The sequence below is a fragment of the Oryx dammah genome, unplaced genomic scaffold, assembly GCF_014754425.2.
Source record: "Oryx dammah isolate SB20612 unplaced genomic scaffold, SCBI_Odam_1.1 HiC_scaffold_28, whole genome shotgun sequence".
Classification (NCBI taxonomy): domain Eukaryota; kingdom Metazoa; phylum Chordata; class Mammalia; order Artiodactyla; family Bovidae; genus Oryx; species Oryx dammah.
The window spans coordinates 22,925,139-22,952,844 of NW_024070212.1; the positions used below are offsets into that span (position 1 = coordinate 22,925,139).

The 27,706-nt window shown below is 39.5% G+C and overlaps 1 protein-coding gene across 2 annotated transcripts in view; it reads left to right on the plus strand.

The window, feature by feature from the left end:
* TBX15 (T-box transcription factor 15) overlaps nucleotides 1–27,706 on the plus strand; it is a 124,363-nt gene that overhangs the window by 59,489 nt on the left and 37,168 nt on the right. For both annotated transcript variants that reach the window (XM_040230932.1, XM_040230933.1), the window contains exons 2-5: nucleotides 13,155–13,368; nucleotides 18,932–19,033; nucleotides 20,706–20,877; nucleotides 21,977–22,144. In XM_040230932.1, the coding sequence (XP_040086866.1) occupies nucleotides 13,155–13,368; nucleotides 18,932–19,033; nucleotides 20,706–20,877; nucleotides 21,977–22,144 (656 nt within the window). The remainder of the gene's footprint in view (nucleotides 1–13,154; nucleotides 13,369–18,931; nucleotides 19,034–20,705; nucleotides 20,878–21,976; nucleotides 22,145–27,706) is intronic.

Below are 27,706 nucleotides of genomic sequence, written 5' to 3' on the forward strand. Positions count from 1 at the left end.
TTCCCACCTCTTGTGGAACAGTGCCCTTGGGCTGCTTCTTCAGCCAAGGATGATCACTCTGCTTTTCTCTTCAGGGCTAGAATTTGCTTCCCTGGCCCTATTTCTTACTGAAGATCCAACACACATCTCTTCTCAGTGGTCCACTCTGTTTTCTCTTCTTTCAGGTTCTAGTCATTTTCCTTCTCAACTAGTGCGGCAGCCATCACAAACCAGGATTCAGTTCAGTTCAGTCGCTCAGTGGTGTCCAACTCTTTGAGACCCCGTGGACTGCAGCACGCCAGGCCTCCCTGTCCATCACCAACTCTCGGAGTTCACCCAAACTCATGTCCATTAAGTTGGTGATGCCATCCAGCCATCTCATCCTCTGTCGTCCCCTTCTTCTCCTGTCCTCAATCTTTCCCAGCATCAGGGTCTTTTCTAATGAGTCAGCTCTTCGCATCAGGTGGCCAAAGTATTGGAGTTTCAGCTTCAACATCAGTCCTTCCAATGAACACCCAGGACTGATATCCTTTAGAATGGACTGGTTGGATCTCCTTGCAGTCCAAGGGATTAGACCCACATGAAAACCAGCCTTCTTAGCTGGCATTTCCACTGTTCCTTTGCTTTCCCTCCTTCTGCCTTTCTCTCCTTCTAACACATTGAATTCTGATAGCTTTTGTTCTAGGCCCTGAACTGTTGTCTTCATTATGTGATGTTTTTCAGTTCTACATCCTAAGTTCTCTTTGCTAGAATTTGCTTTTGTCTTTTTGAAAGAACCTTCTTTCTCCCTCTCAAATATGGATTGGGAAGTGATTAGGGAAAGATCTAATCCTGTGGCCACCTCCTTTTCCAAATTATGGACAGAACTAACATCTAATATACTCCTACACTGTGCCAGGGGCTTTGCTGAGAGCCATGGACATATCTGCTTTATTGAGGAAATTGACTCAGGTGGGTTAAATAACTAGCCCAGTCATAAAGCTGGGTCTTTGTGATTCTGAAGAGGGACTATGCTCCTTCTCTTTCTTGGCAGCTTCTCTGGAAACCCCACTTCATCACAGATAGCAGGGACACTTGCTGTGAGGGTCTGGAGGGTGCAGCAGCTCTAAGTGCAGGAGTCATCCTTTTCCTGAAGGATAAGTCATCTCTGCATCTCTGCAACCCTGCCAAAGAGTGTGTGCACACGTGCGTGCACACACACACACATACAAGCATCACCAGTTCCAGCACTTGTAGAAGGGCTTGCTCCTTTCCTCATTTTACTCTCATTATCACAGGCACCTTTTCTCCTTAAGTTCGTGTGGAGGAGAGTTAGTGTCAGGAATTTTTAAGATGACTGACTGATTGCTATTCATAGAGGTGACCGAATTCCCTGATGCCCCTGAAAGATTTCAGGTTAGATGTTGCCAATCAGTTTTAATAAAAAAAAACCTCATAGTCCTGGAAGGAATAGCTAGTGGGATTCCAAAAACTTAAATTATGCATGGAGGTGACCCTGTTAAGTTTTCACTGGGAACATGGCATTTAATTAAGACATCTCATTAGTGGGGATATTTTGGTCTCCTGAAGAAGATCGGAAGACGAATAGCATTCAAGATTCTTGATATGGTTCCAGCCCTCCCTGGCCACACCTCTTCTCTTGCTTTGCTAAACATATAGCACTTCCTTCATTCATTAATTCAATAAAAACAACATTTTGTTGAGTGCGTAACAGATGCCAGACACTGTCCCCAGTGCTGAGGATTCAAGAGAAATCACACCAATGTGGGCTCAATTACTAGCTGTTCTCTAAACCTGTCTGATAGACTTTACTGCCATGCCTCTGCCATAAAATTCCCTTTCCCTGGAATATCTTTCTTCTTCTTTCCCTCTCTCTTGCTTTTCATCTTGAAGATATCTCTTCATTAGGCACAGAAAAGACCCCTGCTCTGGAAGAAGTTCTTGTCACCTCACAATTCCTACAGCATTTTGTGGATACTCCTTTTAGATAATAATAAAAATCAGCATTTATGTACCCCTTTTACTGGGCTTCCCTGGTGGCTCAGAGTAAAGGCTCTACCTGCCAATGCAGGAGACATGTGGGTTCAATCCCTGGGTCAGGAAGATCTCCTGGAGTAGGAAATGGCAACCCACCCCAGAATTCTTGCCTGGAGAATCACATGGACAGGAGCCTGGCGGGCTGCAGTCCATGGGGTCTCAAAGAGTTGGACACGACTTAGTGACTGAATAACAACGACACAGCAGTCTCTTTCAGTACTGATAAAGTATTTACATAAACCCACAGACACACTTTGTTAGTGAGTCATAGAAATTTCACAAAGTAGGTACTAATGATCCCCTCAATTTGTAAATAATGAAACTAAGGCTTATAGAAGTTAAATAACTTGTTCAAGATTAGACAGTTGGGGAAAAAGAACTTCAGAACTTGGTATTTTGAATTGCAGTCCCTCAGCATGCTGTATGCCATGCTGTATTTTAACTGTTCTGTTAAAATTAGATTCCTAATTAACCTGACCTATCTCCTAAGTGATTTTGTAGATTCCTGAGGACTTAGGAACATAGCTTGTTTCATTTTGTGCCTTCACAGTATCTAACACACTTGTGGGCCCAGGCTAGATAGTCAATAAGTATTTGTTGAATAAATGAGTGATTGATTGAATGGATAAATTTAGAAGATTACTGGAGAGGTTGTTACATTTTCCAGCCACATAGCTCTTCTATTAATTAAACAAGATGGTTCGTTATATTTATCTTGATAGGTTGGGTGGATTTTAAACTGAGTGTAGCTGGTGGTGTCCTGAGTATAATTGAAGGATATGGCATGTTCCTGGCTATCTTTGACTGTCTGTGTTACTTACATGTTTGAAATTGCCACTTCCAAGTGCACTCACTCCAGGAGTCATAGTTAAATTACAATTGTTGATTGCAAGTCAGCTGCTTAATTCTTCTCCTTTAGCATATTAGCATGGGTTTGTTTATTTATCGGTGCTCAGTGAGAATAGCCTAACAAGGTAGAGCAAGTTCTTCTAGAGCCTTTAGGGGAAGGCCTCCTTTTCACATCATGGAAATTTGGCAGGTATTTGATGGTGTTATAGTGGTGGCTGCAGTGGAAGTGGGGGTGGTGGTGGGAGGTTGGGAGTAGTTGTGGTTGCAAAGAGCAAACAAGCACTGGCTTAGGGATGAGCTAATGTGTCAATTCACCCAGAAAAAATGCCATGAGCCTCGGGGAGGGACATGTGTTGACAGCTGCTGGCCTAAAATTGACTAGTCAATCTTGAAGACCACCCAGTCAACCAGGATCAAATTTTGGAAGACCTCTGGGGCAAGAGGTTTTTAGATTTCAATATTGCTATGTAGCTTATGATCAATTTTTGGTTATTCCATTTATGCATTTTCTGTACTTTGATCAAGAATATTTTTTGAACCAAGAGTTGGTCTCAACTTGTAATTTTATGGGGGTGGGGGGAAGAAATAAAATATTTGAACTTAGGATTGTTCTAGAAAAATCCAGGACCCATAGTTGTCCTTATTTATTCTTAGCCTCCCCAACTAACTTGATCATTGGCTTGTAATCTTATATGTTAATTTGATGCTTTACTGTTTATAAAGTGCTTTCACATGTTATTATCAGATGATTTCTCCTTAAGTATAGGTATACATTTAAGACTATCAAAAACGTTTGTGCCCTGAACTCTGACATCAGCCTAAATAAACCAAATTATGCACAAATAGGAACTATTTCAGCTGTGTTTTCTTGTCTTTCCATGCTGTCATTTCACATTTCACAAAGTCCAAACATTTTCCAATCCAAGTATCTTCTAATGTTATTTTACTTAATTTCTCGGCTAAAGCATAAGAGTGATCTTTAGTGATCTGTCACATTTGGATCTTTTACCCAGGGAGGGCTGGAAACAGGAGGTGAAATACAACAAAAAGGGCCTTTTACATTTGTATTTACGTGTTAAATAATGTTGGTGAAGAGACCTAAAATATTCCTGAACATAACTGCCCTCTGACTGAGAAAGGAAAATTCCCACCTGACCTTGGTTTGAATTTTCTCTTTTCTAAGGATGCATAGTGTTTTAGCTTCCATAGAGCTGTCTTCTCACCCAGCAGCCTGAACATTAGCTCTGTATTTCCCACTTTAGAGTGGAAAGCTCACAACCCTGCAGGACTAGCTCTAAAAACTGGGCAACAGTCGATAGTGGGAAGAGCATCGCCTGCAGTGTCTGACTCACTCAAATCCCACTCTGACCCCTGCTAGTTATATAATGTGGGAAAAGCTTCTTCATCCTGCCAAACCTCAGTTTCCTCACTTATAAAACAGCAGCAGTAATTCCACCAGATTTTCTGTGAAAATTGCGTGAGGCTTACATACAAATGTATACCAACTATTTAGTGTAGTGCCTGCTATTTCTCTTTTCTTGTTTGCTTCCACCTTTAAAGCATGCTGGAGCACTAGAGGCTGAACCTTTGGTGACATTGAGCCTTTGTCTGATCAACAAGAAACAGATATAAAAATGACTGCTGCCACTTCTTTGCAAAGGCTCTTTAAAAGGCTTAGATCGCAGGGATGACATTGGGTGCTTGCCTGTGGTCTGCTTGTCGGTGAGAGAGGTGCTGGTTGTCAGGTGCAGAGTGCTTTAGGCAGCTGAAGGATATGTGCTCTCAGTCTCCTTAATTGGATTATTGGCATGGGAATTGCAGGCTTCAGGTTACTGCCCCTCTTTTCCCAAATAAACTTGGACGGCATGGAGGGCTCAGAGACTTCATTCCATTACTAAAGTCATCTAACAGGCTCATTTGAGTGTTTGCTATCATCATAATTTTAGTTTAATCCAACCTGGGTTATAGTTCATTCCCTTGAAGCTCTGGAAGGGGTATCAAATTTGGGCTCAGTCCGCACTCAGGTCTGTGCCAAATGTTCTGCCTCTGCCATATTTAGAATTACTCTATAAAAAGTTTCATCACCAGATTTTGCTAAGCTACCTGATAAAATCTGATGTCCCAGGACCAAATTCCACTGCAGAGGTCCTCTGGAAATAGGAATTACTTGAGCCAGGTACAGAGAGTGCTGCCTGGGTTATAAGCTTCTGATGTCTGCAGTGGTCTGAATGGGGGCCCCGAGATGACTGTGGGGGTGTTGGTTTTAGAGACTTTGGGACTTAAGATGTAGATCAAGGAGTGGTTGCTCTACCAGTATCTGATAGAGGGTGGTGCTCAATATAGTCATGTCCCAGTTATTGGCAGAAACAAAAACAAAAATGATTGTTTGATGATCGTCTGGGTTGGGTCTTTCTCTTTTGTCTCAAACTACTTTTTCCTTTGGCTTAAAATGTGACATCTAAGGTCCAGTCTCATGGAAGTGACTGTCCATCTAATCTCAGAAAATTCAGCATCTCTTATCTGACTCTAGAGTAGGCTTCCACCACCAGTCTTCCACATTGAAACCAGGCTATCATGTGTCATTCATTCAGGAGATGTAGCAAAGTGTGAAGCTCAGTTTATGGAATTCATAGTCTAGAAGGGAACACCAAGCTATTTTTACCTTCATTTAAAAGAGAACTTTGGTGTAAACAAAATAAAGTCTAAACTCTATATTATGACACACACACATTCCTCCTGAAATATAAACTCCATGAGGCCAGGGTTTTTTTTTTTTTTTTCTCCAATGATGTCTCAAGAATCTGTCGATAGAAGAGTAATTGGTACATTTATTATGTACCAGTAAGTCATTGTCTAGTTGAGTTGAACCTGATTTTTCCAATTTATCTCACTTTCCCTCTTTCCTTATGTATTTTAAGCTCTTGCCATATCAGTGTGCTTGTAATTTTCTAAAAATGACAATTTCTTGATGCTATTCTCACTACCTGAGATTCTGTCCCCATAATTTCTTTGCTTGCTCATATTAAACGCATATAAAGCTCATGTAGATTTCAAGCCCACTCTTAAATTTCACCTCATGAGATTTTCGAACCTCTCATCCATTGGCTTGTTTGCCCTTCAGAGCTTCCATTAGCGCTTTGCTCCTACATTTGTCAGAGCTCCTATCAAAGACCACTGTCTTTAACAGGTTCTGTGTCCTTCCTATCATTGTGAGCTCCGTCAGAGCAAGAACTGGTTTTATCTGTCTTGGCACATTCATATATACACAACTTGATCTATACAAAGCAGAAATGTTTGGTGGAATAAAACCGACAGTAAATATAGTCTAATACACCTGCAATCCTTAGGAGGTAGAACTGATGTAATCTGAATTAGGCTGTCAATATTACTTGAAATGGAGATAATAATAGTAACACTTAGAGTTGTTTTGTTAAATGATGATATGTGTGTAAAGTCTTAGCAGAGAATGCCAGTTAAGTGCTCAATATATGTTGACTGCTAACTCTTTGGGCTTCCCTGGTGGCACTAGTGGTAAAGAATCTTCTGCCAATGCAGGAGACATAAGAGATGTAGGTTCAGTCCTTCAGCTGGGAAGATCCTCTGGAGGAGGGCATGGCACCCCCGTCCAATATTCTTACCTGGAGGATCCAATGGACAGAGGAGCTACAGTCCATAGAGTTGCAGAGAGTCAGACACGACTGAAGTGACTTAGTATGCATGCATTAATTCTTTGGTTGGGACAGTTCTTATGAGCTTATGTTTATCTCACTGTCCAAAGTTATTCTGCTGATAACATTAGATTCTGTTTTTATCATAAAGATATAAATGTAGTTTTTGAGAAGGAAGGTATCTTCCCCTTGACTCTAATAGTAAAATAAGGAGATAGTAAAGATAAGGAAACTGAGGGACTGCAAAATGAGGTAGCTTTCCAAGACCCTACTCTTGGTTTTTCAAGCCCCAAAAGTAAATATGCCTTGTTAACTGTAGTAATAAATGATTACTTAACATTGTTAGTGAAGTGGAAATGAAATTCACCTGGCAGACTCTGATATATGTTTGGTCAGTGTGTGCATGCTAAGTCGCTTCAGTCATGCCTGACTCTTTGCCACTCTATGGACTGTAGCCCACCAAGCTCCTCTGTCCATGGAATTCTCCAGGCAAAAATACTGGAGTGGGTTGCCATGCCCTCCTCCAAAGGATCTTCCCAACCCAGGGATTGAACTCACGCCTTCTGACTTGCAAGTGGGTTCTTTACTGCTGAGCCACCAGGGACACCCATGAAATATGTTTTCATAATATCTAATTTTGAAATTAAGTCAAAGAACACATAATACAGGCTTTTCCTATACATGTCAACTGAATCAGTTTATCATGGTTGGGTTGCTGCTGTTAGACTTGGTGGTCTTTAAGCTGTACTACAAATCCTTTATTAAACATTAAGCTTAAAGGGGACTTTATCGTACCCCTAGTTATATGTGCATGTGCTGTGCTATAAAGATTAAGGAAAACAGGGACCAGAATAGTTAAGTGACTTCTTGTTGTTGTTTAGTCGCTAAGTTATGTCTAACTCTTTTGCCTTCCCATGTATTGTAACCCTCCAGGATCCTCTGTCCATGGGATTTTCCAGGCAAGAATACTGCACTGGGTTGCCATTTCCTTCTCCAAGGGATCTTCCTGACCCAGGGATCGAACTTGTGTCTCCTGCATTGGCAGGCAGATTCTTTACCACTGAGCCACCAGGGAAGCCCAGTTATGTGATTTGGCTGAAATCAAACATTTAAGCCATTTCAGTTGTAAGGATGGCCAGCCAAAACAGCTGAAGGGTGTTACAGAATTGCTGACTGCTTTGGCCAAGGATGAATGTAGTATGATCTTGGGGAGGCCTGATCATTGATTCAGGAAGCAGAAGACCAACTTCATAGGCCATGTTGTTTTTGGTTTTCTTAGTCTTAATTTCCTCACCCACAAAATTGGCATAAACATATATGCCATATATTAGAGAGTATGTAAAATATAAAGGAAGAAACTATTTTATTATTGCTATGTTTTACATGAATTGAGAACTGGAATTTTCTCTAAGTTAAACTGAGCTTTCTCTGAGAACTTAGTGTTTTAGTATCCAGCTTGTCAATACAAAATAGGTCAGAGATAGAAAATGAGTGACCCTATGAACTGATGGTTAGATTCTCTTTTGGAAAGCAATAGATATGTTGGTTTGATTCTGAGTGACATGATGTTCTCCAGTGACTGTAACTGGCTTAGTGCAGGTTCCCAAAGTTTTGTCTTTTAACTTCCTTAGTTATATGTAACTTTTCATTTATGTTCCTGATTTCCTAAAACTTCCCTCATTACACTATTGTTCACAAGAGACATCTGATAGCCAAAACATGTATCCAGGTCATTCAAATGAGTTCCTAATGGTTATTTTTTGAAGGCAGGAAGTCACAAATTGCCAAGAATGAAAGAACCTTGAAAACACAGAAGTATTTTCTGATCTTCAAAAGACATTATATTTCTGAATGGAGGACCTGACTTAATTGAAATAACGTATTCACTATGCACTTAGGTAACTTGAGTGTACATTCTGATTAACAGATGAAATAATTTATCTGGCTAGCCTAAATATTTTATGTAACTGATTTGGAAATGTACTTTACAAAGGAATAAATTTTATTTTTACCTCGATTGTTGATCTGGACTCTGAGATGACTATTTTAAGGGTACTGTAGAGTAGTTAATGTCACAGGTAGCCCTCACTGCTCTAGGAGTTAAAAATCAACTATATAGAACCAGTGATATATATATATATATACGTACAATTGAATATTATTCAGACATGAAAAGGAAAGCTCTGTTGATATTTTTAATAACTGTAAATGTAATTTTTAATAACTATTATTATGTTACAGCACCACAGACGGATCTTGAGGGCATTAAGTGAGATAAATAGAGAAAGATAGATATTGCATGATCTCATTTATGTCATGTCAATCTATGCCAAAACCAATACAGAATTGTAAAGTAAAAATTAAAAATAAATAAATAAATTAAAAAAAAATAAAAAAATAAAAAACAAAAAGCACAAAACAAACAAAAAACCCTAAACTCTTAGTTGCTGCTGCTGCTAAGTTGCTTCAGTCATGTCTGACTCTGTGCGACCCCATAGATAGCAGCCCATCAGGTTCCCCCGTCCCTGGGATTCTCCAGGCAAGAACACTGGAGCGGGTTGCCATTTCCTTCTCCAATGCATGAAAGTGAAAAGTGAAAGTGAAGTCGTTCAGTCGTGTCTGACTCTTAGCAACCCCATGGACTGCAGCCTAGCAGGCTCCTCTGTCCATGGGATTCTCCAGGCAAGAATATTGGAGTGGGTTGCTATTTCCTTCTCCAAAACTCTTAGCTACAAAGAACAAATTGGTTGGTTACCAGAGTCAGGAGCTGGAGGGGAGGTAAAATGGGTAAAAGATACGTCCTGAGGATATAATGTACAGCATGGTGACTATAATTAATAATATTGTACTGTATATTTGAACTTGCTAGGAAGAGAGATCTTAAAAATACTGATTGCACACACAAAAATAACTAGGTGTGGTGAAAGATGTTAACTAGATTTAGTGTGATGATTATTTCACAGTATATTCATACATTGGATCTTCATGTTGTACATGTGAAACTAACATTAGGTTATGTGTCAGTTAATATCTATAAATGTAAATTAATCTTTTAGAAAGATGAATTAGTAAATAAAAGTTGCAGAAAATACCTTAGAATGCTACACTCACAAAAGTGTTTGTGTTTATTTCTACATGATGAGATTAAAAGTGATTTGTTTTTTTCTGTCTTTTTGATCATCTACAGTTTCTATAATAAAACATACATGTTCCTTTCTGAAAAAACAAACTATATAAGCTATAATATTAATTTTGTTTCCAACCTATGACAGTTAATCAAGGATGGAAAATTACATGCTACATTCATATGATTGAAAATGTGGGCTGGTGCCTGCATTCTGTATGTAGAAGTCGTTTGGGCTTTATTTTGTAAGGGAGTGAGACGTCGGGAGCACAGAGTATTTCCAGGCAAACAACTGTCTCTGAAAAGCCTCTTCATGGGAAAATAGTGCCTCTGCCTCCACATCTTGTCCATTCCTTTCTTAGTAACCATGGACTGTTCCAGCCCTCTTAGATCTCTTTCTTCCCTGAATTCCTATGTGACATACAGAAAAATATGTAATGGTATGGAGAACTGCATGGTAGTATTTGTCTCGGTCTCTGATTATTTATGAACATTTCCAGTTTCTACTTGTTCTGTAAAGAGATCCATTGTGTACTTCAGTATTTTCCAGAATCTAGCACAGTGCCGGGCACATAATAAGCACTCAATAAACACGTAATTTATCAACACTAACTAACTGGGAAATTTCTCAAGGTCTGGATTCTGTTTCAAATTATCTACATGGTACCTTGTGTAGGGCCACATGCTGATAGGTGCTTATTGATGGATTTGATTGAAACTATAAACAGAATACTCAATTCTTCAACTCCTATGATAATGTGAATTTGGATCCTCAGTCTTTTCCTCATTTCATTATCTTGCCCAGACAGTTTATAATTTGATGCTTTTGCAATTTGTTTTCAAGTCCAACTTATCGAATTTTTCTTTCATGAATCATGGTTTTGGTGTTTTATCTAAAAAAAAAAAAAAACAACAACCATTGAACAGCTAACAGTCTATTAGAAATAGTCGGCCATTGAGTATTTAGAACTAAAGTCCCAATTAAGCAATTTGTATAATGATCTTTAAAAAAACTTATCTCTTTTGACTTATTTACATGTGTTTTGGACTTTTTCCTAAAGTTTTGAAGTAGAATTAAAAAAAAAATGATGCTTCTAATTGAGGTAGCCTGGGTTAATCCTGAAAGTTGCATTAAGAAGGATTCTTACATTCTTCAAACCACTAGAGGTAGAAGAGATTATGAAAGTTTTCAGTTCAGTCCTTCTAATTGTACTATGAAGAAATAGGTCCAATGTGGCTAAATAATTTGCCCAAGGTTATTCATTAGTCCATTTAATGTTACATTCTGAATACCTATTTTATTCCAGATGATGAAAGGAGTTAAGAGCAGAGACTTTTACTTCTTTACTCTGCAGGCACCGTTCCCATTCTAATCCCTACCTCAATTTGGCTACCTTTAGAAATTGATCACTTAGTGCAGCAGTATCTTTCCTTTCTTTCCTCCTTCCTAAACACATGCTAGAGAAATCATGTGTCAAAAATTTTTGCCGGGCTCTACTTAGGTTGTTTATTTCCAATTGTTTCACAATCATAGCATGCTATGATAAGGAGATTTTATAGTACTTTGCTCTCAAAAGTAGGACAGTTCTCTTTTTTAAAAATCTTGCTTTGAGAAGATCTTGAAAAAGTCACAATTTTAGTGATAAGCAAGGAGCTCTTGGCATATCACAGAACCAAAATGGGATTTGGGAATCCACACTCAGGGGGTTGGATTACTATTGTTTGGAGAGTGCATGATGATGTCATGGCTCTGCTGAAAGGCACACTGAATCAGGCTGGGATAGAGATTTGTCACTCAACTACAGCTCTCACCTTAGATGAATAGCTCCACTTTTCTATACTTGGAAGAGACCAACATTAGCTTCTGTTTAGTCCAAGGTATAAAATGATATGCTTAGACATGGAAAATCTGGTTATACAACTTTTTAATGTTTTTGATGAAGATGATGACTCTATCAGTGATTATGGATAAACTAAAGATTATGGGCAGAGGCTTGCCTGTTGTTTGGGAGCTTGGTTCAGTTCTGCGGTGTGCTGAATGTCTTCAGCAGTGAGAGTGAGGAATTGGAGAGGATGGAGAAAAATGACACTTGGCTTCCAATGGGCTTGCAAAGCTGTGATAGATTCTTGCTAGGAATGCTGCCTGGGCTTGAGAGAGGAACACTCTAGGACTGGAAGGAAAGAAAATTGAAGGTGTCGTGAGAGGCGTTGTTCATAGGCCTGGAAGCCTGCTCCAGTTAGTGAGGATGGCTGCGAGATGGTCTGGCATCGTGTCCCAGTCTTCTTCGTCATGTTAATGTCAAGGACCGGTGCCCAAGAGGTCCTGACCTTTGACAGCATTGAAAAGCCAGTTGTCAGAGTAAGACATTGTTGTTTTTGACCTTTCTTTATGTATGTATTTAATTAGGGGGTAGAAATCAGAATCCTAGATGTTAAGGATGAGTGGAAGAAATAGGTTCTTGGTTTGCAGTATCATTTGACATAAGGAAACTACTAGCTACTCCAAGTTTGGAAAATATTAGGGGATAAAATTTTTCTAAAAGTAAATTCTGAAAAATTACAGATCTGCCTCTAGCATTCTCTTTTGTCTGCATCCTCCCTACTTCCCTACCCCCAACCCTGCCCCTTCTTTGAGAATAAAAGATGCAGGAGGAAAGGACCATCTGGCCCAGCATGCCAGCTTTTTATTTGGTTGCTCTCAATCCTACCTTCCTGTTTGGATCAGCCCTCCCCTCTACCCGTACTTCAGAAACCAATCAAGGTGTCTCCTAAACTCATTTATTCCCTTTGTTTTAACCGCCTTCTTGGGGTAACCTTTTCCATATGCTTACATCCTTGCCTCACAACAGACTGTTTTTTTTTTTTTTTTTTTAATCCAAAATGGCCTGATTGGACTTTAGGGAAAGCCATTTACTCAAATATACAACAAGGTGTTTCTGAAGATCCCAAACAGCTTTTCATTACTTGTGATGACCAGGATATATAAATGGAGGAAAAGTTGCTGTGTTTAAAAGTAACTGACTGATAAACATATGGAATTAAAGAATACATTGCTGTTAGCATGGAATCTTTTCCCCCAAGTTGAAAAGTCTAATCTGGGTTTGCAGCTGGAGTCTGTGATGATGATTCTTTCTTAAAATTTGGCCTTTGTTTATTTTGTTGCCCCAGTTTGGTTTTATTCCCTTCAACACAGTGACATTCATACTCTTTCTATTGCCTATTGTGGACCAATGTTCTTCAGCTGTTGCTAGAACTTACTAAAATGCCAGATGTCATGTTGGAAACATGAAACCTGAAAGAAGATCGTAAATCACAAAAACAAACCATAAAAAAAAATACCCTGAGTGCTGTGCACTGGAGCTTCCCAGCTTTAAGCCTCCTTTTGTTACCCCTCTCCCCACCCCATCATGCCCCCCACCCTGCCTCCATCTTTTTGAGGCCAGGGGCATGGGGGAGTCAGCAGTTTCTCACCTAAGGCTCAATTATTTATTTTGCAGATTCCGAGCAGAGCACAGGTTCCGACTCCGAGGTGCTCACTGAGCGGACTTCCTGCTCCTTTGACACTCACGCTGACCTGGGCCCTGGGGCTGCAGGCCCCGTGCCTGCCACCATGTCTTCCATGGAAGAGATTCAGGTGGAGCTACAATGTGCTGACCTCTGGAAGAGGTTCCATGACATTGGAACTGAGATGATTATCACCAAAGCAGGCAGGTAAGGACAGTTCCTTTAATAGCCAGATTCAAAGACCAGGAGAACAAACTTAGGAGCTTATTTTTCTTTTTATTTATTTGTGGTAGGTGGCCTTGGTGAAGCCAAAGCCACTCCCATTCACTTTTCAGCATCTGGATATCTTGATAAAATGCTTTTTTTGTGTGTTTATTGGATTTTGCGATTTTCCTCCAAGGATCACTGAAACCTAAATAGCCTCTGCCCTCACAAACATTTTCTGCTTGCAAATGTGTTCCAGCCAGTACCAGAGATCCATGGTACCTAACAGTCAAATAATAGATCGCCAAAGCTAGTGTTACTTCACCAACCAGTGTTTTCAAGAGAAAAAGCTTGCATCTTCTAAGGCATTTAAATCAGCCAGATTTTTTTGTAAGAATTTTGTTTTTGGTAAAATTTGGGCTTGGTGCAGTTTTGGAACTCTGCTGATTGATTCGTTATGTTTTACTGTTGGCTTGAAATTATCACTTTAATATGATAATTAAATCACTTTAATGCTGAAAACTTTCAAAACGATTTATGTAGGATGATAAAAGTTTTAAAAACACAGCATCTCTTGAAATAAACACCGTTAATTAAGCTACTTCTTTATTGGTATTTTTACATATGTTCAGAGTTAGGTATCTGTTTTGTGCTCGATATTCAACATGTATTACATTATTTAAACTTCACAGGAGTCCTTTGAGGGAGGATATGATAATCCCATATATAGATGAGGATGCAAAAGCTGGAATAGGTTAATTAACTTGACTAAGGCCACACAGGTAGTAAAGGACAGCTCAGAATTCTACACAAATCTGTTTGGCTCCAAAACAATTGTCTTAAGTATTTATGTCTATTCTGCCCTTTGAGTTTTTTAGTGTATAAGAATTTTTAGTGTATCTGAATTTTTTAGTGTATAAGAATAGTTCATTGAAATTAAAACAGTTATACTAGTTGCATATTTACAGAGTCAATCCACGTAGTCTCACATCACAGAGACCAAAAAGACTCACCTCACTGATTGTAAACAGTCTTCATGAACCATGGACATTTAAAGCAAAAACATGTTTTGACTGGGTCTAGTTCACTTGAATATGCATTTAGAGAAACCTCTCATTAAGATGTTACAAAAAGATGATCTTAAAATGAACCAGAAGTCTTATTCAGTTTCATCCTCCCCTGTAAACCCCCTTCCTTCTTTAAGTTTTAGTAGAGAATAAAATCATTAAAAAAAACTTTATTTGGAGGAGCAATTTGAGTAATTGAAGAATTCCTTTCAAGATACCTATCAGAATTATTTTTTAAAAATTGAAGTATAGTTGATTTACAATGTGTTAATTCTGCTGTACAGCAAAGTGATTCAGTATATTCACACCCCCACCCCCACCCACCCCCCCACATATATATACATTCTTTTAAATATTCTTTTCCATTATGGTTTATCACAGGGTATTTGAATATAGTTCCCTGTGCTATACAGTAAGACTTTGCTGTTTATTCAGAATTACTTTCAAAAGCCATCTTTTTTTGTTGCTTGAGTTTCATTCTACATTTGGACAGAAACAGCAATTCAAGGAAGATATTTTTATTCTTTTTCTTAGTGTTTGTTAAGGGCATTAGTTTGGTGAGAGAGGAAATACTACTTTTATTGTCTATCAGATTTTCCAGTTTTCTTTCGGGGGCAGTTTACTTACTACTATTAACATTCAGTTCAGTTCAGTTCAGTTGCTCAGTCATGTCCCCATAAATTGCAGCATGCCAGGCCTCCCTCTCCATCACCAACTCCTGGAGTTCACCCAGACTCACGTCCATTGAGTCGGTGATGCCATCCAGCCATCTCATCCTCTGTCGTCCCCTTCTCCTCCTGCCCCCAATCCCTCCCAGCATCAGAGTCTTTTCCAGTGAGTCAACTCTTCATATGAGGTAGCCAAAGTACTGGAGTTTCAGCTTTAGCATCATTCCTTCCAAAGAACACCCAGGACTGATTTCCTTTAGAATGGACTGGTTGGATCTCCTTGCAGTCCAAGGGACTCTCAAGAGTCTTCTCCAACACCACAGTTCAAAAGCATCAATTCTTCGGTGCTCAGCTTTCTTCACAGTCCAACTCTCATATCCATACATGACCACAGGAAAAACCATAGCCTTGACTAGACGGACCTTAGTCAGCAAAGTAATGTCTCTGCTTTTGAATATGCTATCTAGGTTGGTCATAACTTTCCTTCCAAGGAGTAAGTGTCTTTTAATTTCATGGCTGCAATCACCATCTGCAGTGATTTTGGAGCCCCCCCAAAATAAAGTCTGACACTGTTTCCACTGTTTCCCCATCTTTTTCTCATGAAGGGATGGGACTAGATGCTATTATGTCTGTGAATTTTAATCCCATTTGTTCCTGATATCATTCCCTGTTCCCTGCACATCAATGAATTCAGTTTATTCAAACACTTCCTTGACAACTCTCCTGTGATGTCATTTCATGATTTATTCTGCAGTGTTTTCTTTTCTGTATCTCTACCCTCAGAAATCCACTTTGGTCTGAATATATGGGCTTCCCAGGTGGCTCAGTGCTAAAGAACCTGCCTAAGGAACCACCTGCCCTTACAGGGGTTGTGGGTTTACTCCCTGGGTTGGGAAGATCCCCTGGAGAAGAGAATGGCAGCCCATTCCAGTATTCTTGCCTGGGAAACCCCATGGATTGAGGAGCCATGTAGCCATGGTGGGCTACAGTCCATGGGGTCACAAAAGAGTCAGACACGACTCAGTGACTAAACAACATCCGGGCATTCTGAGCACAGACATACAGTTTGTTCTTTATTCGTACCCCTTTGTTTAGGTTTAGAAACTGTATTTGTTGCTTCCATGTTGGAGTGCCTCAGCTATTAATGTTACTGTCAGTAACTCTGCTCAAGTAATTCTGGAACCACTGAGAAACATGCAAAGAAGTCTTTCTCTTCCGTAAATTTTCTTCATTCCCTCCCCATCACAGAAATTAATTCTTTCCTTTTCACTTCATTTTTCTTCCTGTGTAGTGTCCTTTTCAGTTTTAATTTCAGTTTCCATTTTATTAGTTATGTATGCCTCTCTGTTCTTTTTTCCCCTCTCAGACCTTAGTCACCATCTACTTCTTTTCACATTCCAAACTGTAAACTTGTTGATTCAGAACTACTGTAGTCTATAGAACCCTCAATCTTTGAGTGCACCAACAGAACCTGCATGGTCAGCACCATGGACAGAGGTGTTTGTAGGAATTAATGGGTTTGGAAGTCAAAAAATTGACGTAAATTTAGGCATAAAATGAAAACTAAACTCATCTCATTTTGTGAATAGGAAAGATTAATTTTTCCTTGGGTGTTGTGACGTTGCTTGATATTCTGTGCTAAAATACTGACAAAAAGAAAAAGCAACACTGGTAAGATTTTAATGAGAGAATTCAAATATCAGCATAGAATTGAAAGCAAGAAGTCACTGTAAGGATTGTTTAGTTCTTTTCCTTTGTTTTATAGATGGTGAATTTAAATGACTTATCCAGAGCCATACAGCTCATTCATTATAGAACTTAAGTTCTAAAAAACTGGAAAAAGACAGGTAGCATCTCCACTCAAGGTCATATAAATGTTTTGGACAAAACAGGTATTGAATTTAAAACCATCTGACCCTTTTTCTTGAAGTCATCAGGAAATAAATTCATCTCTTTCAGTGTAGTGTAACCCTCTGTTGCTGGCTGACAGAAACCATATTTTCTTATCTCAGGTAGTAAGAGAGAGACCCCCAGAAAGATGTTCTCCAAACAGTTATATAGACAGGGCAATCATAAGTCACTGTTATTAAGAAGGGAATTAATGATCTATATGTACATGTAAATACCAAGGTTCCCAAATTTTTGGAAAGAGTTAATGTGAATCACAGTGCCTCACCTACAGTGAATGATAGATTTAGTCATTATGAGCAGCCCACAATAAAATTTCATTAGCGCACCATAATACTAAAATAGAAGACTTTCTAATTAAACTTTAAGAGTAGAGAAAGAAAATCTAAAACTGAAATACCAATAGAAGCTTCTGAAAGTTATAAAGTGAACAAGAAGAATTGGTAATACTGACATTATTCTTTGCAAATATTTAAGAAACAGCCACCCCTGTTGAAGATCTGTGGCCGCTCTTGTGCTTTAACCTCAAATAAGACTATGATGTCACCAATCTATAACCAGAGGATTTTTGTTTTCTGAGTAATTTTTGATGAGTAGTAGAGTGTGTGACTAGCGCAGAAAGCCCCTCATGTAAACAAGGAATGCACATTTGTGAGATGACTGTCTGGGGTCAGGGTATGGTCTATGGCTGTGAAATGGAGCAAAGCCAATTAGGCCATATGTGGATCAAGCCTGTGACCTTGACCTCATTAGCACCGTGCTCTGCCCAGTTCAACTAACTGGCCCCAGATGGTTAAACTTAATGCAGCATTTTGTGTACAAGTACCCTAGAGCACATTCAGGGCAATCCACATTTTTTTAAAAACTGAGCACTTTTTATGTCTGGCTCCTAAATGAATGACATGCAAAATAGCCTGATGTTTTTCTTCTTTCTTATGGTTAAAGAAGAATGGCAAATTTTATTTTAGTCTCCTTGAAACTCAATACCTCTTTGGGGCTGCTCCCTCTCCTCCTCTTCAATTATGAGAGTAGTTGTAAAGTGCCATATCCTGACCTCGCTTGCTTTGGCAAGTTTAACAAGCCATTGTGGTAGAAACAAGGTATTGCCCAGAGGCCACTAGAATTCATTTGGTATTTGCGTCTTATTCCACAGGGTCCTTCCTCTGACACACACGTTGACAGCCTGAGAACTTGCAGAAATTTTTCTACAGTTTTATACGTTAAAAAAAAAAAATGTTGGTGGTCCTTTGTTTGAGAACTGGTAGCACCTTCCTTCTTTTCTTGAGATATTTATTTTTAGAGTGGTCATTTTCAAGTAGATAATCAAAAAGTATTTCATGATCATTGCAATTAACTGTGATAAGCTACTTAGGGAATAAGAATATAAGTTATTCAAGTGTATTAAGTATAAAAATGTAAGTATATTTAAAGATGTTTTAGGGAATTCCATGGCGGTCCAGTGGTTAGGACTCCATGCTTCCACTGCAGGCAGCCCAATTCAATCCCTGTTTGAGGAACTAAGATCCTGCAAGCTGTATGGTGCAGCCAAAAAAAAGAGAAGAAGAATGTTACAGTCTAACAGAGAATGTATATACATGCATTTTATCTATCTATCTCTTGTCTCTCCATCTATCTCACATTAAAGATTAATAATGTAAAGCATGGTATGGTATGAGATCTTTGAGTGTATGAATAATCAAGCAGTTCAATTTAAGTTCAGAAGAGGTGTTATTTCAGCAGTATAAATCCTCAGGATATTTGATAGTGGTAATTTTCAAAGTGAAAAAAAACAGCCAACTTTGAGAATTAAAGGATATGGGATTTCGATGTGCTTCCTATTAAGAAGAGACTCATCAAGTGTGTTTACTCTTGCTACTTCTTCCCCTCTGATTGCTGAGCTTCCTGCCTTGTTTCCCATCACAGGAGGATGTTTCCTGCTATGAGAGTGAAAATCACTGGCCTGGATCCACACCAGCAGTACTACATAGCAATGGACATTGTACCTGTGGACAATAAAAGATACAGGTAATGATGACTGGCATGTGGAACTGTGGGCATCACCAGCACCCAGGATGTTCTGTAAACTCATTAGATGACACATTTTAACAGTGCTCCCACTGTACAATGTACTGGATGGGGAACAAGGATAGAGGATATGCCAATGGCCTGTGGCAGAACACCAGACAGGAGAGAGGCAGGGAGTCAGAACAGGTAATGGTTTGGTCTGGATCCTCCTAATATTTCTATAAAGACTGGGATTATATAGGGGCTTCCCTGGCAGACCAGTGGTTCAGACTCTAAGCTTCCTCTGCAGGGGGCATATCTGGTCAGGGAACTAAGATTCTGCATGCTGCATGGCATAGCCAAAAAAACAAAAATAAATAATTTTTTTTAAAAAAGTGGGATTGTGTAGTATATGCCAGGGTAGCAAAAATCAAATGGATCTTAAGTCTAAAACTAATTCAGTTAACATTGGAAGTGATTAACGTATTGAATGATTTGGTTTATGAAATACTAAGTGAGCTGAGATGATTTATTTTGAAAAGTCAGAGAAGTGCATTAGTACAGTATATTCAATTATATACATGGTGGATTATCCCATTGTTGACGAAGGGGAAGAATGGGAGAATTGAGTAAGACCTCAGAAGAGTATCTATTTAGGGGGATTATTGGTAATTAATATGGATTATGAACAAGTGTGCTAAATAACCTTCCTTGAGAGCCATTAAAAGGCAACATCGTCTCCATGTGTGTCACACATAGTTCTTGTCGGAAACAGGTTGTGGCTTAATTGATCGCCTGAGTTCTCAATCAAATCAGTGAGTCATGGCTCATTTTTGAGATATTTCAGAACTTGGCCCTAAGCCCATGAATTTGGAGGTTAGAGGTGAATAGAGACGTTCATTACTTGTATATTAGAGGGAGTGCTGGTTAAGAAAAAAGTGGTCTTGATGTTGAACTTAGCAGGGGAGATGCTCCTTTCTTTAAAAACATCCTTCATTTCAGTGAAAATGGAGACTGTTGTCTGAGTGCAGCCATTCCCAGAAACACCAAGACTTCCCAGTTAGTTTTCTTTGATCAACCTAGTCTCATTCCAGTGACTCTGTGGGAAAATAATGTGGATGTTCAAAACTAAGTTTTCATCAAAATGCTTCAAAATTCAGAGTCTTAGCTAAGAAATGGTTAACAAGCGAGAGGCTTGGAGGGTCCCTGCACATGGCTGTGTTTTATAGGACAATATGGAAGATGTTTTTAATAAGGAACCAAACCCCGAGCAAGTGGCCAATGGATTATATGGTTTGCATTTGAAAGGTGAAAGGTTGCAGTAAAATACCTTTTCCATAGCTAAACACGTGGGTTCAGGATGCCTGTGTGCACACAGGGGTGCAAGGCAAGGAGAGGAAGAAGAAAGAAAAGGAACTGTGAGAATGTTTTCCTTGTGAGAGCTGCAGCTTTGATCATTAACCACAACACTTTTCTGCCCTCCCCCACCCATCTTGTTTCCCATTTCCATCTCTATTTCATTTTCCCTGGTTATCCACCCTTCCCTTTTGCTCCTTTGTATTCTCTGTTTAATCCTCCCTCCTCCATTTTTTTCTCATTTGTGTCTCCTCCCCCATGTCCCTAATTGTTTCCTGGGTCTCTGCTCCTCCTCTGCATCTGTCTCTGAATTCTCCCCTCTCCCTCTCTGTCTCAGATATGTGTATCACAGCTCCAAGTGGATGGTGGCCGGCAATGCTGATTCCCCCGTGCCCCCAAGAGTTTATATACACCCTGATTCTCTAGCTTCTGGAGATACTTGGATGAGACAGGTGGTCAGTTTTGACAAACTCAAGCTGACCAACAATGAACTGGATGATCAAGGACATGTGAGTCAAATAACCCATCTCCTCTACCTTCCTCTTTCCCTTCTTTTCCTCTAGAACTGACTAGTCCCTGGCTGTTTCAAATGGGTAAAAAAGAATCTCTATGCTATTTTGAGTCATTTTAAGTAATTAAGCAAGCATAAAAGTTTTTTTTTTCCTCTTGTGAAATTACGTTTATTACACATCTAACATTTAGCAACTGTCTGTTATGTATCAGACTGTGTTTATCAGACAGAATTATTATGCTCCAGGAACTCACTGTCAAGTCAGGAGAATTCAGACAGAAACACAGGACGCATCTCAAAATGCTGAAATAAATCACATCATTTAGTAGAATAATTCCTATTAGTCATACCACATAATTCATATTATCCTCTGAGGGCAATAAACTCAGAGAAACTGTTGTAGGGGCATTTCTGGCTGATTGGTCAAGAAATTTATGAATTTTTCAGAGAAGACTAGGTCTTAAGGCTGGCCAGGTATAATTGGTGCCCCTGATTTAATTTTGGCAGTTAACACACTGAATTTTCACTGAATGCCAGAATCCACCCTGGATGCTATGGATGAAGACTGAGGAAGCTAAAATCATGGCTCCTGTCTTTAGGGAAATGGTAACTTTCTGAGGAAGAGAGAACACCCATCTACCCTTAGCTCTCACATAACATGAGAGAATGTCCATAAAATCAATAGCAAAGTTCAAACAATGGCTTCTAAAATTTAAAGACAGATGAGCCCATGCTGAAAATGTGAAGCAGGAGGGAACAGCAGTCACACAGCAGGGGTTCTGAGACCTTTTAGTGGAGTGGAGTCTACTGGTATCAGAACCAGTTCACTCAGTATTTATCCAGATGAAGAAGACACATTGCACTCGCCGCCTATGGTTGAGATGCTCTGCAACAGTGTTCTATGTGATGTGATGCTCCAGGCACTTAGTCCTTCCAGCCATGGGCAAGTACACTGATTTCCAGTTTCCTGTACGTCTCACCTGCAATCTGTGTCTTCCTATAATGCTTTTATCCTGTAATTTGTTTGCATAAGAACTAGAAAAGATGTAGGGATCTTAGAAGCAACCCTGGAGTAATGTTTCCCCTTCTCATTTCAGATCATTCTTCACTCTATGCACAAATATCAGCCTCGAGTACACGTGATTCGCAAGGATTTCAGCAGTGACCTTTCACCCACCAAACCCGTCCCTGTTGGGGATGGAGTGAAGACATTCAACTTTCCTGAGACAGTGTTCACTACCGTCACAGCCTATCAGAACCAGCAGGTAAGAGGCTGCCTTTAAGAGCTGCCTGCTGCAGCTGCCTTTAATGGAGTTATTCATCCTTTTGTAAGAACTGCTTAGTCCTTCTCCATGGCACTGAAATGCTGGAGAGAGAGCCGCCAGGCTGGTGGCGCACAGACAGCGCTGGTGATGACAAGGTGATAATGCGTGGTAGCAGCTGTCAGAGTCTAGATTTAGATCAGAGACAAGATCTTTGACCAAGAGGACCAAACCTAAGTCATTTTCAGGTCTCTCTGTACTTGTACCCATGTTTCATGATCTCTACTACATCCTGGCAAATGTTCCTCATCACTTGAAATTCCTGAGGTTTGATTCATTCTTTCCCTTTTATCCTCTCCATGGAGCCCTCCATCAGGCTACATCAAAGTCATCAAGCCTCTCAGACTCCATGTCAGACTCACCACTTCCATTTATACTTTCAGACGAAGTTGGCTTGTGCTCACGAGCCACACCCTAAGATCTGTATGATTTGATGTCAGTAATATATTCATTCATTCTGTTAATATTTATTGAGAACTTATACTAGTCTAAATTTAGCAGATTAAGACTCATTTCTTAATCTCATTTCTCCCTAAGCAAAGAAGAGTTTAAGTTGAGTGAAAGACACATAAATACATAATGATAATACAGTGGAATAACAGAGATGTGGACAGGGTGGTTTTTTTGTTTTGGTTTGTTTGTTTGTTTTTTTTCTTTGGTGTGGGAAATGAGGGAAGTTTTCCTGGAAGAACTGAAGCTTTTTCTGTTGTTGAGAGACACATAGAAATTAGCTAGTTGGTGGGGGAGAGGAACACAGAGAGGCCAAGTCTAGGATTACTGTGGGCATTTCTAAAAAACATGCTGTTTTTTTTTTGAAGAGAATGACTTGATGGATTTACAAGTTGTCTCACTTTATGCAGTTCTCTAAAAGTTACATATGAATCTCATTTCGTAAGTTAGATTGTATTTCACATTTTGGTAAATTGTCTAATTAATAGGATCCTGCAGTGAATTCTTTTCCAAAACAAAGATTTTTTGCTTGTTTATTTTACTTGAAACTCTGCATACTTTTGTTTTGGGCCTGCTTGGAGCAAAATGGACTTATACTATAGAACTCAATACCTTTTATATTAGGCACTGTGTTCTAACAAAGAAAGAAACAGGAAAGCTTCATTTCCTAAATATTTATTGAGGGCTTACTATGTGCCAGGCAGGTGAAGGTATGTTACACAATCTTCAATTCATATAGAAACTTTTTCTACCTTTCATAGTACATCCTGGTGAGATTCCTTGGATACTTTTTATCTTAGGGGAATTTGACATACAATAATCCCTTAGTCGGACAAAGGTTAAGTGCTGTATGGTTGTTGCACTTGCTCAGCAGCTGTAAATTGTTCCCAACTTCAGACTTTCCTCTTAGATGCTGCATTTGATCTCAAGTAGAAGAAGAGCTTTAGTTTGCGATGGGCGCTATTTAAAATTGTTTAAACTCTCTCAAAGCCCTCAGATAGTAAAATTGCAGAGGCCATGGAGGGTTCTTACAAAAAACTTTAATAATCAAGATTTCTTAAGCTCTGATACAAGATAGAGCAGCAGTATCAACATGACTTTTGGAGCAGTTGGGACTTTGGGATTAATTGTATTACAGAAGAGGGGAAATATAAGTTCTTTGAATAATTGAACTTTTTCCAAGACTACACCAGCCACCATTTTAATCATTACTTTCTCATACAGGTGGAGAGATGTGGCAATAAATATGACTTTAGAATGTAGCCTGTAGAGCAAAGTAGAACACTGTTGAATGACCATTCCACTGCCTCACTGAGATCCATTCTAGAGGCCAGGAGAGTCACTACTGTAACCCAAGCTAAAGCTAAAACTCTACAACTCACTAGACAATGAAAGAAGACCAAGCATGAGCATGAAATCTCTTTCAGTTCCTTTGCATTTCATAGACAATGTTCCACCATCTGAGTACATTCTACTCATATAAATATTTTGCCTATATCTGGACTTGAAAGAGAAAGTGAAATTTGCTCAGTCGTTTCTGACCGTTTGTGACCCCATGGACTGTAGCCTGCCTCGCTCCTCTGTCCATGGAATTCTCTAGGTCAGAATGCTGGAATGGGTAGCCATTCCCTTCTCCAGGGGATTTCCCCAACCCAGGAATCAGACCTGAGTCTCCTGTATTGCAGGCAGATTCTTTACCAACTGAGGCACCAGGGAAGCCCACATACGGACTTGGAACAGGGGCAGTGGCAGTTTGGGAGGGGTGGGATGCTATGACTAAGATCATGGGATTTGGTAGTAGACCTATCTGTTTGGTTTCTACCTTTTTATTGGCAGATTGTGTGACCTTGAGCAAGGTCACACAATTTGTGTTTTCCTCTCATCTTGTGTTTCCTGGCCTGAAAGTGTTCTGACCTTACTAGGACTAGATGAGGAGACATGCATTATCACTGACATAAACCTGGCATCTAATTAACAGTAGTCAGCCTATATTGCTAAATGCCTGGGTCTGCACAGGCATGAAAGATAATGGGTGAATAGAGGCAATTTTAAAGAATAAATTTCTTATTAGGGAAAAAGGATTTTTGGGGACTGGAGGAGGTACATGGGCTCTCGAAGGAATTATATTCAATAGGTAACTACTTTGATCTCTCTGTTCTCATGTCACGTTGGTGAATTCATGATGTGCTGACATTCAAAATAGATGAGTCATACTTAATTCCACCCATTTTAAAATCCATATAACGGCTTTTGCCTGTTTAACAAGCCTCCATTCCCTGGATAAATCAATAAGCATGATTGTTTAACATTCCCTTTGGCTGTGTAGATATGATTTAATATAACACAGTGCCTTCTAATAAAGCAAACTAACCTTGGGTCTCTCCCCCAGGGATCTAGAGGGCTGCATCCTGTAAGACAGACCTGTTATGTACCAATAATTTTCAAACTTGTCATGAAGATGCCGGGTAGCATAAACTGTTCTCTTTTGTGAGCTGCATTCAGTAATTACTGTGTTTTTATTTCCTCAGCCTTCTAGATTGAGAACAAATAATATCTTCAAGCAAAATTGTTTACTTCATATTTTTTTTTAAGGGAAGGGTTAAGGAGGGCTAGGAGTAAGGAAAGAGGAAAGAGTCAGGGATAGATTCTCATTGTTCTCAGGGACTTGTCTGGAGGAGCACACAGCAGGGAGGGCAGTAGAGGGGATGGAATTGAAGTGAACTGTTGTCCAGCCTTCCTAAAAGGCAGTACGTTGTTCCACATACAGCAATGGGCTAGACATTTGGAGACCTGGATTTTAGTCCTAAATTTTCCACTAGCTTCCTGTGTCACTTTGAGCAAGTTATTTTGTCTTTTGAGACTTCAATGTGTTATTAAAATGTCATTTATTTTAAGAAATAGGCAGGAAGAGATAGTGGGGAGCTATTAATTCTGTTTATTTGGTAGAATAAAAAATTGCATTATCAGTATTGATCTTTCACATGGTGGAAGGGGAGGATTTAGAATTAGCCTGTGACATTTTGAAGCCCCGAAACCACTAATTAGGAGGAAGGACCCTTCCATCTCCATGGTGGTGGTGGTTTAGTCACTAAGTCACTTCCGACTCCTGCAACCCCATGGACTGTAGCCCGCCAGACTCCTCTGTCCATGGATTACCCAAGCAAGAATGCTGGAGTGGGTTGCCATTTTCTCCTCCAGGGGATCTTCCCAGCCCAGGGATCAAACCCATGTCTCCCGCATTGCAGGCAGATTCTTTACCGACTGTGCCACTGGGGATGCCCTGAAACTGAAACCACTAATTAGAAGGAAAGACTCTTCCATCTCCATAATTCTAAGCTGTTTATAGTCCATGCAGCACTGACTACATGCTTGGAGCATGACTGAATGGTTAATTAGCCAACATACCTCTACTTCCAGGTTCCTGATGTATCTGTGATTCTGCTTCTTTGCATATAAATAGGAGTGGCATGTGAAGAAAGAGTTTCTATTTTCATGAAATAACTGATGCTTTTCTTGCCCATTCTTTCTACTGACCCTTGCTGACTGACACATAGACTCCCAGGGCTGCTAACATACTGAAGTTATTATTGCTGTTATTTGCTCTTGGAGTGCCACCTTGGCAGGCCCATGGCAGAGAGGAAAGTACACGATGCCCAGACTCTCATCAAGGAGGACAAGGGGGTAGAAGTAGGAATAAAGGTGATTCTACCCTTAATGCTTTTTCTTGGAAAAAGCTGATGCCAATATATGTCCTCATGGAATTAACAGGAAATTTCCATTGCAGAGTCTTTGTCCTCTCTAGGGGAAAAAGACTGCTGAACCTTGATTTTTTTGTTTTTTTTTTTTTTTCTCCAAATAGGAAACTAAATTTCAAAATGGCACAGCCCTGTCTTCCTCAGGTCACACAGTCTTATTTCTTGATGAGAATTGGCTACATGAACTGTATGGGAAGTCTGAAACCACAGCCAGGCCAGGTTTGTGTAAGCAAATCCAATAGGATTTCTGAGCCAGTCATTATACCCTGAACTACTGAGCCAGTTTTGCCTGAACTTTGCAATCAAATTAGTATAGAATTTTTGTTTACATTGGATAAAATTTTTTTTATCCTGATGGAATACTTTTCAAGCAATCTGGTAAAAAAATAAGAGTATGTTAATGAGGGAAGTCCCTTTGAGCCTTGGTCTGGTGAAATTATACTGAGGATATTCAGATTTTCGTTGTAGGTTGTGCTCTTTATGTCTGCACTGTGCATGGTGAGCTATACCTGATTTATTAACTGCATCTATGTTACTAGGCAAAACAGTGAGGGAAAATGATTAAAATGAATAGTGGCAAGCCATAACCACCCCCTTATGTGCCATTGTCTTCAATAACTCAGACTACACAAATCAGTATAAGGTTATGGAAAGAAAATCAGAGAAGAAAAATGCTTCCATAACCTCTGTATTTTCCACGTGGCCTCATTATCATTGGACCAAGTTTGAACACAACTGCTGTAGAATAGCTTTAGTTATAACGGAAGTTACTAATAGACCTTGTTCTGACGGGAAAGGCATTTAAGATTTTTGTCTGTAATCCCTATAGTGAAAGCAAATAGGATTGGGGGAGTTGTTTGGTCTATATTCTCTAAGGTTTATTATGGCTTTAGAACTGGTGATTTCTGTTTCATCAATGAATGAAATTCATTCACTCCCTCACTCTATGCATTCATTAAACATGAATAGCATGTCATCTTGGCTGGCTGTGGCTGTATGCATGCTCAATCATGTCTGACTCTTTGCAACCCTGTGGACTATAGCTCGCCAGGCTCCTCTGTCCATGGGATTCTCCAGGCAAGAATATTGGAGTGGGTTGCCATTTCCTCCTCCAGGGGATCTTCCCAACCAGGGATTGAACCCACATCTATATTTACATATATCTATCTATAATATAGATATATATTTCCTCCCAAATCTTTATGGATGCTGTTGTAGATAATAAAATATATCTTTAATATTGTTGAAAATAAATTTCATTTTATTTAATTGTAACATGCATATTATAATGTTAGGCTAA